The sequence below is a fragment of the Patagioenas fasciata genome, chromosome 5 (genome assembly GCF_037038585.1).
Source record: "Patagioenas fasciata isolate bPatFas1 chromosome 5, bPatFas1.hap1, whole genome shotgun sequence".
Classification (NCBI taxonomy): Eukaryota; Metazoa; Chordata; class Aves; order Columbiformes; family Columbidae; genus Patagioenas; species Patagioenas fasciata.
In genome coordinates, this window is record NC_092524.1 from 45,623,739 (window position 1) to 45,633,662 (window position 9,924).

General features: G+C 41.2%; 1 protein-coding gene across 1 annotated transcript; it reads left to right on the forward strand.

The window, feature by feature from the left end:
- Positions 1–52: 52 nt before the first annotated feature.
- On the forward strand, positions 53–9,280 carry BBOF1 (basal body orientation factor 1; the record flags this gene model as incomplete). The annotated part of the gene is given in 9 exon segments (XM_065839274.2): positions 53–119; positions 122–261; positions 1,405–1,470; positions 3,286–3,429; positions 4,975–5,045; positions 5,454–5,598; positions 6,008–6,507; positions 7,769–7,873; positions 9,047–9,280. Coding segments are annotated over 9 exon segments (1,311 nt in total), but the record flags the coding sequence as incomplete, so codon positions are not given.
- Positions 9,281–9,924: the final 644 nt, after the last annotated feature.

Consider the following 9,924-nt stretch of genomic DNA (forward strand, 5'->3'; position numbering starts at 1 on the left):
CGGCGGCTTTTCCTGCTCCCGCAGGCCGGCGGTGGCGGGGCAGGCGGCCTGAGTGACTGAAGAGAAGCGGGAGGAGGTCGCCGCGGCGCTGTGGGAGGCTCGGCTGGCGGCGACAGAGGCGTCCGGACCGAGTACCGCGAAGCCACCCACCAGCTGACCAGGAGCAACGCGCAGCCGCTGTGGCGGCGGCAAGACGCGAGGAGGGAGGCGACGGCCGTGATGGCCGCCCGCATGAAGCACGGCCAGGAGAAGGCGGAGGAGGTGTGCGCGCAGCGGGGCAGGCCCCTCTCCCCCGCGGCCTCCGCAGTTTCCCGGTGTGCAGCTGCCTGGAGCAAAACACCCAGCGGCAGGTCCTGTCCCCCTTCCCGGTGCCTGCGGCCACAGATGGAGGCGGGCGGCCCGCAACCGGTGCGCGGCCCGCAGGGCGGGGCAGCAGCGCCCCCTCGTGGCGTAACGGCTCCTGGCGGGCGGGGCTGCGGGGGCTGGTGCCCTCCCTGCGTGGGACCTGCTTCCGCACACGGCGTCCGGGTTTGCTCCCCCTCAGCACGAGGGAGAGAGCGATGAATTCAGGAAAAGGGCACTGAGTGGGGTCTGCAGCACATGATGTACAAGAAGAGGCTGAAGCGGTTTTTTTTTCCAGCTTGAAGAAAAAGACAAAGCTAAGGGGGAATCAGCTGATTTCAGCCACCTGGAGAAGGTTTTAGAGAGAACAGATCAAAACTCAGAACCCAAGGAAGGAAAAGAAGCCCTACACTGTAGCTTCCATTTCCTCTGTCACAGATTATTTCACTTCAGTCCTATTCCTACTTTTCTAAGTCCAAGTACCAAGCAAAACCCTTTTTCAGTTAGAAAAAGAAATTGAAAATGGAAACTAAAATTGAATTATTTTAATATCCTATTTATTGAATAAAAAAGGTGCAAATCTCTGATCTCGAGGATGTAGGTGAGGTCAAATGGTAGGAGACAATTTTCTTGCTCACATCCCGCATTTTTCTTTTGGCCTATCCAGTACAGATTATCTTACTCAGACCTTTTCCCAGCTGCCTGTTTTTCTCTATACATCTGTCTTTTTTTTCTCCTTTTCTATACTGGTTCTCTAACACGGCACCACTATGCAAAACAGTGAGGAAGAAAACTCTCTGTCCACATAGTTTTAATTCTTTAGTGGAGTCACAGACCTGTTTATATCTAAAAGGTGTGGATTTTTATGGTTCAAGCTTACATTATTTCATGTGCTTAACACAAATAAAACTGTTTTAAACATGGTTTAATTGACCTGAACACTGCAAATGAGGGACCTTTCCCCTCTTTGTGTCTACTCATGATTAAATTTGAAAAGAGCACAGCAAGGATGCTTTTTGTTCCACCCTCACAGTTACTGTTTCTTGATTTCTCTTTTCGCAGATTGGGAAACTGAAGCAGGAGCTGATTGATTTGAAACAGAAAGCTCAAGCAGATAAGAAAAAGCTGGTGAATCAACTTTTCTCTTTGTCCTCAGAACAGCAGGGTCTTCTGAGCAGGCTGAACAGTGGTTCTGATTTTAGTATGAGGAACAAGCTAGGGCAGTTAACTGTTACAGGCTTTGATGCAAAAATAGTGCATGAAGAAAGAACTTGAAAAAAGCAATGGTGATGTGGGAGTTATTCCATGACTGTAGTATTATTTCAGATAGTAGTAGGAATATTTTATAGCATCTGAAACTGTATTAGGAACCAGCTGGGTAACGGTGAGGCCGGAGGCAGAGCAAAAACATGTTTCATTTTTACTGAGATAAACAATACTTTGAATTATTTTCTAGTTCTCTGTCCTTCACTCCTGTTGAACTAAGAATTCTTAAAAAGAGCTGAGAAAACTATTATCTGTTAATCCGGCTTCAATAAGAAACAGAACTGTGCTTGTCTGTGCCTTAAGACAGCTCCCAGCAAGCAAACTCCACAAGGAACTTTCGCGCTCAGATTATAAAGAGCAGATAAGGCCATAGTTGTGGTGGGTTGGCCTTGTTTGGGCTCCAGGTGCCCACCAAACTGCTCTATCACTCCCCTCTTCAGCTGGACAAGGAGAGGAAAAATACAATGAAAGGTTCGTGGGTTGAGTCAAGGACAGGGAGATCACTCAGTAATTACCATCACAGGCAAAACAGGCTCAACTTGGGGAAATTAATTTAATTTATTACCAATCAAATCAGAGTAGGATAATGAGAAATAAAAACAAATCTTAAAATACCTTCCCCTCACCCCTCCCTTCTTCCTGGGCTCAACTTCACTCCTGATTTCTCTACTTCCTCCACCAGAGTGGCACAGGGGGCAGGAATGGAGGTTGCAGTCAGTTCATCGCATGTTGTCTCTGCTGCTCCTTCCTCCTCAGGGGGAGTACTGCTCACACTCTTCCCCTGCTCCAGTGAGGGGTCCGTCCCGTGGGAGACAGTCCTTCAGGAACTTTTCCAATGTGGGTCCTTCCCACAGGCTGGAGTTGTTCATTAACTGCTCCAGTGTGAGTGCGTTCCACACAGTGCAGTCCTTCAGGAACAGACTGCTCCAGTGTGGGCTCCTCTCTGCATGGGGCCGCAGGTCCTACCAGGAGCCTGCTCCCGTGCAGGTTTCCCATGGGGTCACAGCCTTTGGGCATCCACCTGCTTTGGTGTGGGGTCTTCCACAGGCTGCAGGTGGATCTCTGCTCCACCATGGACCTCCATGGGCTGCAGGGCACAGCTGGCCTCACCATGGGCTGCACCATGGGCTGCAGGGGAATCTCTGCATAAGCACCTGGAGCACCTCCTGCCCTCCTCCTTCACTGGCCTTGGTGTCTGCAGAGCTGTTCCTCTCACATATTATCACTCCTCTTCTGCTCCTGTTGTGCAGGTTTTTTTCCCCTTCTTATCCCAGAGGTGCTACCACTGTCACTGATGGGCTTGGCCTTGTCCAGCAATGGGTCCATCTTGGGTCCAGCTGGTGTTGGCTCTGTTGGACATGGGGGAAGCTTTTAGCAGCTTCTCACAGAAGCCATCCCTGCAGCTCCCCTGCCGCTAAATCCTTGTGATGCAAACCTAATACTATGATATTATGGTCATTGTTTTAGACTTACTGTTAATTTCTAGACCTCTTATTTCACTGGAGGGTAGGTTCTGCTGAGTTTGCAGCATTTCTTAATTCCTTGTGTTTTTTAAAACACTGCAGCTTGGCATAATTTCAGACATCCAGTTCTGCGTGCTCTGTGTTTTGTTACAATGTTTGATGACTGTTTTTTTTTAATTTTGCTTTCTTCTTATTAAGAATTTCTGTTTTGCAGGCAGACTATTATGTCCATCAAATAAAAGAACTGGAAGAGAAATTTCAGAAAAAGGTTGGAGAAATTGGCCAAATCCACTTAGAACTGGAATCAATAAAGGAGTTCCGCAGGGAGATGGCAGCTGTGGAAAAAGAGCTGGAAGATGTAAGTTTGTCATAAATACATGTTTGCAATATTTATTTTCTGTCTGCATGACAACATAGAATTTGGGAGGAGAGGAGAACAGACATGGCTGATCTACTGAATTGTTTCTGTACAGTTTACAGAGAGTGAGGAAAAGCACTAAGCTGATAAAATGCAAGTTCTGCAGCCAGAACTCACTTCTGTAATGGTCCAGTGCTGCAGGGTTGTTTTTGGTTTTTTACACAGTAACATGTAATCATGCAAACATATATGTGGATAGACTAGAGCATCTAGTACACACTTTAAAGATATATATGGAGGAACTCGCAACTGACTATAAGCAGTATAAGTCTGACTGATTTCTTGCTAGTCAGCTCAGTTAGGATGTGAATGCTAGTGTTATTTCAACTACATAAGCCATTTAGAGTGTAAAATTAGGGCCTCGCATTCACTAAGCACTTACACAGCACATGACTTAATCAGAGATACTTTGGAACTATAATACAAATATTAAATAGTAGAATTGCCTGTAAAATATTTCAGCCTGGAATAAAAAAGTATCCCAGATGACTGACAACATGAAAAAAAGTGCCTTGAGCAAATCAAGTGCCTTGCTGACTCAGCTCTGCAGGAATTTTTTTTTAGTTTGAAGAAGGGGCTTAGAAACAACACTAAATACTTTCAGTGGAGAGAAATGATTGGCCGAGAGCATTTGGATTATTAATATACAGCTGCTTTTAAGCTAGGATATTAAATGTGAGCTAGTTAGGCATTTTTCAAAGAACACTTGAGCCGCTGGACTTTGAATGATCTTGATGACTGAATCAACAGACAAAGTAAAGCAGATTTCTGAAATTGAGCATTAAACAGGTTTGATGGAATGTGTGTGAAGGTTTGTGATGTGAAAATATGGGCACAAGTGAACTGTAAGGGTGAAGCAAAGCAATAATACGAGTAAGAAGGTTAAGTGCATTTTTTATAGATTTTGTAAAAATTTGATGAAGACTGGGCAGTGCCAGGAGAGACTACGAAATTACTTCTTGAAGCATACATCCATGCTTTTAGTTACATGGCTGAAACAGAATACCATTATTAAAGATTTTTTTGATCATAGTTAAAAGAAACTTTGGAGGTTTCAAACAGGGGACATGAGTAAGTGGTTGTGAGTTTGGAGAGGAGGTTTCTTGAAGAAAAGATAAAGACTGACAGACAGTTAAACTTTTATTAGGACAAAATTATTTCTCCCACTGACTATTCTGGTTTATGTAGTTTTCACATTTCTTTACGGAGTGTTTTAAAATTTTCCGTGCCAACACAAGTATGATGAATGAGTTGGAGGCTAGCTGCAGCTTTCCAGGGAAAAACATGGGATGTCAGGATCCCAGAAAGGTGCCATTCTCCACTTCCATCAGGAACTTCAGTGCCCTCAGGGGTTCATTGTTTCTCTATCAAGAAGCTGGGTGAGCTGGAAACCATGGGTGTGATCTTAGAATTTACACTGTTTCAGATTTAACTTCAGTGCAACAGGTCTCATGCAAAATTTAAACAGACTTTTCTCCCTTTTAGATAAGACCAGAAGAATTTGTTGACAAAAAGCAAATAATGATGGCAGAGACCACCCAGTGTGAGACTGTTTTGTAAGATACACTTGATTTTCCTCTTTTTTGCTTTTCAAAACCATTTAACACTGTTCCAAATAAGGAGTTGCTCATGTTACTACACGGGCTTTGAGGGGCAAAGTCAGTAATGACCTAGGCTGTTTTTGTGTTTTGAATGTCAAGATGATGTAAGCACTTACCTTTAATCTGTAAGACTCATGCTGGTTCCAGAGGAGAACTGGAGGAAGTATTATCACAATGGTACCACTGTTTTCTTCATTTTCCCAGTCCAGACTAGAAGCAAAGCTATGAAAATTTGGTACAGACTTGTAATGATTTTACAGCTTAGCTCTGAATTTAGGACACTGATACTGATTTTAATTAAAAAAAAAAAAAAGCAATAAAGGCCATGATTAAAGCTCTTGGATTTTGTTGCCCCCTGTACAGGCAGCTGAACAGCCCTGGGAGAGACGTGTTTAAGGAGAATGTTGGTCTTCATGGTGCATTTTCTTACCAGCTGAAAGAGACAATGGAATTGCAGAAAATCAATCAGAAGTTAGAAGAGGACAAAACTCTTCTGTTACAGGAGAAGGTTTGTGGTCTGGTTTTCATTCTGTTTCATTCTCCTCCAGGAAGGGGTACTTCTGGATACAGGATTTACTGCAACTAACCTCTCTCTGGTCAGATGCCTCTGCAGTTACTGAGTTGGGAGTTGTCTGAAGAAGAGCTCTTACTCTGTCTTAATTATGGAGGAGAAAGAAGGAAGGGTTTCCTATGCTACCCCGTTAAGAATAAGTCCCTCTGCAATGTATACTACATACCAAGCCTTCTTTATCTGGATTCTCTGGCAAACAAAAACCTAATCCCAGAGAAGCATTCACTTTCCAATGTGAAGGTGCCAGCATGTTTACTACATTGTCAGTGTTGGGGAAAAAAACAAACAAACTCCAGATTTGGTGCAAATGAAATAAAAGCCCAAATAATTTCTTCTAATCTTTTAGGAAAACAACGAGGCTTTGATTCAAAAAAAGATCCTACAGATTAATCACCAGAAAGCACAGATTGGAGATCTGCAACGTAAAGTGGAAAAGCTGGAGAGGGACTTAAGTTGCATGACTGGAAAATCTGTGACAGAGACTCAGAAAACACAGCAGCAGATGCTGATAGAAAACCAGGCAAGCATGGTGGAGATCAAGAAACTGCAGCAACTACTAGAAATGAAGGATCGGGAGATGAACCGAGTGAAGAAACTAGCCCGGAATATCTTAAATGAGAGGACCGAGGTGGAAAGGTTCTTTCTAGGTGCTCTGGAACATGTGAAGCAGGAGATCATATCCAGTAGAAAACACTATAAGAAAAAGGCCCAAACTGCCTATTACAGAAAAATGATGGAGGCATGTGCAGGGAAGGAAGAATTTCCCAAAATCAAAACATTCAAAAGCAACGTAAACAGCACAAATAGTGTGTACAGAGACCTAGAGGAAGCAGAGAAATCCTACTGGTATTGAAACATCAAAAACTAGTGTCTATCTTCCTAGCACACCTGAAAAACTCTTCATGTAATAATATTGCCTAGATTTGGAATGCTTGTGGAGGCTTCTGTTGTGAGAATAACTGTACAAAGTATAATATCCTATCAATTAGTAATGACTTTACGGAAACTTAATTTCAACCAGGCTATCACTTTTTGGTCATTATTTTTATTGATTAAATTAAAAATTAGCTTGAAAGAATTTTTTGCATATTCTGTCATGTGCTGCAGAATTTGGTATAGAACTGACAGTATAGACGTGCTTCTGCAGCTTCCTTTTCATAATTATTGTTGCTTCTCTAATGTTTTTGGTTTTATAGGCATTGCTCTTCTGGATTGCTCTTTTGCTTTTTTACTCACTCCAGTGAGCTACAAACACTGAAGCCTAAAAATTACAAATAAGATGCTAACAGCTCTTTACTATGTTGCTGATCATTTTAACAGAAACATCCAGGCTTTTTTCAACTGTTCTTCCATATGTCAGAAACCCTGCTTTGCATTGTGCTTTCAAAGGCTGTTTTCTTCAAAGTTCATTATAATCTAGGAACGCGCCATTACATGAAGTACACCGACATATCAAAAATAAGATCACATGCAGTACAGTACTGTGACAGGATTACCTTTTATAGCAAATAAAATAATTGTAGTATTTCAGAATTTGTATTAGGATGCAGCTTAGTTTAAATTAGGGCTATATGTCAGGGTTATGGGTCTCCTCCTGCTAGAAATCTGTGCCTACAAACTACTTTGTTCAGTCCAGGTTATATCTCAAAAATGGTACAGCAGAAACACTTCATGAAAAATCAGAGGCCAAAGTAGTTATTGAGATCTAAGGAAGCTTCTCCTTGGAGCGAGAGATGGTGGAGACTGGAACTGAGATTGAAAAAGTGGTTGTACGTGTTGAGTCTTTTATGTATCAACAAGAGAAGCAAGGAAAGGACAATGTACTTGAAACCAATACATTAGTACTGACCCTCCCAGTATTTATAACAACTACATGTGTCACAGAAATCACTGGTTTTGTTCTACTTAGTTTTGAGAGCCATAAATTCGAAAGTCGAAAAGACAGCACTGTGTGCTCAGATTTAGTTTTTTAATTTATATGCTATGAATAGCTGAACAAGAGCAATACGGAGCTAGAATTTAAAACCTGTTTAACACACAGAAAATCCATGACAGGTATGCCTTTGAAATTTTTTTATAATGTGTTGATCTTTTCTGTGTTTTTCAGGGAAACAATCCAGTTTGAAAAAGTGGATATCAGTGAACTGACATGGGAACAAAAAGAACGTGTTCTGCGATTGCTTTTTGCCAAAATGAATGGCAGAAATCAATGGTAATATTCTGTTTCTTCACTAAGTGAATACTGAACTTGCCTGTTCCAGAAGCAGGGCTGATAACTCCAGGTCCAGGCATTCCAAGAAACTGAATCAAACATAAGAATCTAGCTAACCATGTGGCTTGGTGTGAGGCACTTTGACTCTTTGAAAAAGCTGACTTAAACTTTTGAAAAAGTTTATATACTAATTTTGGACATGCACTAGACTATGCTGTTAGATCTTTGTGGAAGCAAATTTTGGTAGTGCTGAGGAAGAGAGAAGTGCAGTGGCAATAATTTTGTTCAGTCATTAATGAATGCCTATCCGTATTTACCAAACAACTAAATAATGTATATTGTGACAGTAGCATTCGCCACATACATTTCCTTTTAATAAGTGTACAGTAAAGCAATATGCCCAGTTTGAAAAATATTAAAGGTGTACTTACTCTATGGCTCATTGCTGTCTGCATAAGAAACTTGGGAGCATGACTTCAGAGATACCTAAAATACGGCTTGCACTGGAAATTCAAAGCGGCAATTATAAGCTGTGAACGCGGGCATAAGAGGGTCCAAAGAGAAAACTAAAATGCTGTGATTTTTAATGTAGCTTGGGGAGGCTTAATGCTTGGAGTGGAATATCAGTTAAAATAATTTATTTCCTTTTAAAAAATTAAATTTAAATTTTGTTAACAAAAGTTACATTAATGGAATTTTAGCAAATTTTGTCAAGGTTATTACAGTGGAAGTAAGAAATTTATAATTAAATGATTAATCCATTAGCTTTTATGGTTCCAATTTATGGAAGGATTTAACTCCTTTTATCAGTATTTGCTACCATACAAGAGCACACATAAAGCTGTAGGATATGAAAGCTTGAGGAATGGAATACAAACACTTCATTTTAAGTTGAGTTATAATTAAACCTAATTTTTTTAAAAAACTTTGTTTGTTTTTTTCTCCTTATTCTAATTGTAATGATTTTTCCACAAAATACAGAATTCCAAGTGAACTGAACTTGTGTTTGGTTCATAGTGCTGATTTTGAAGAGTGTGATGCAGCAGCTTAGGTGCCCTGGCATTTCTTGCTTGCTGTTCATCTCAGAAAGCAAGTTTGGGGCGGAATTAGAAATCTGGTTGAGCATAAATTGCCATTAGATGAGATTACTTTGCTCTTGTGTCTTCCTCACAGGAAATACCCCAAAGTTTTGTCTTCTTCAGCTCCAGCTCCTAACGATATTAAAGAAAAAAGCAAAAATGGGTAAGATAATAAATTATACCACACTATCTAACATCTCTGCAGTCCTGGTTATATACAAATGGATGCAATTGTCTCTCCATTGTCCCTCCCACTTTAGAATACTGTGGTTTGTCTGAAGATCTATATTAGTGTGTCTATAAACAAATAAATGTATGTGTGACAGAAAGCGGATTAAAAAGAAAAAAATTAAACTTCTGATCATGTTGATCTCTTAGCAGCTGGCACTGAGACTCAACTCTCATGAGAAAAAAATAATCTCATGTCCCCCTAAAGCCTCCTTGAAAAGTAGCTTTATTATTTTCGGAGGATTCTCTTGTGAAAGGCCATGATCATGCAAGGAGATGCATTTTCGGGTAGCACAGGAAGTTTTCATCAACAGGCAAAATCTGTTAAGCTGATGCTGCATTCAGTATAGAATCACTTAGAGAGAATGGACCTAGATGAAGATTTGTGTGCCTGATTTTCAGATGCAGACTCAGATACAACTATATAGTTAATTATAATACTCCAAGGCAAGCAATACTGACTTACCCTGGAGGAGTAAGCAGGGAGGGGTTCTGGCATGCCGTCATGTCAGACATGAGGCTGTCAAGCACACAAAGCAAAATGTAATACTCAGACAGTGAATGATGAGATAAAGCTCATAAACAGGAACTCTGGAGGGTTTATGTGGCAAGACGAGGAACCTCCTTTGGAGAGGCAGACCACCACTTCTAGAAATGGGACTGAAAGCGAGTTGTAGCCATTTTTTGCACAGACAGGGAATAAAAGAAAAAAAATGGAAGTAGAAGTCACAGGGCTGAATTCTC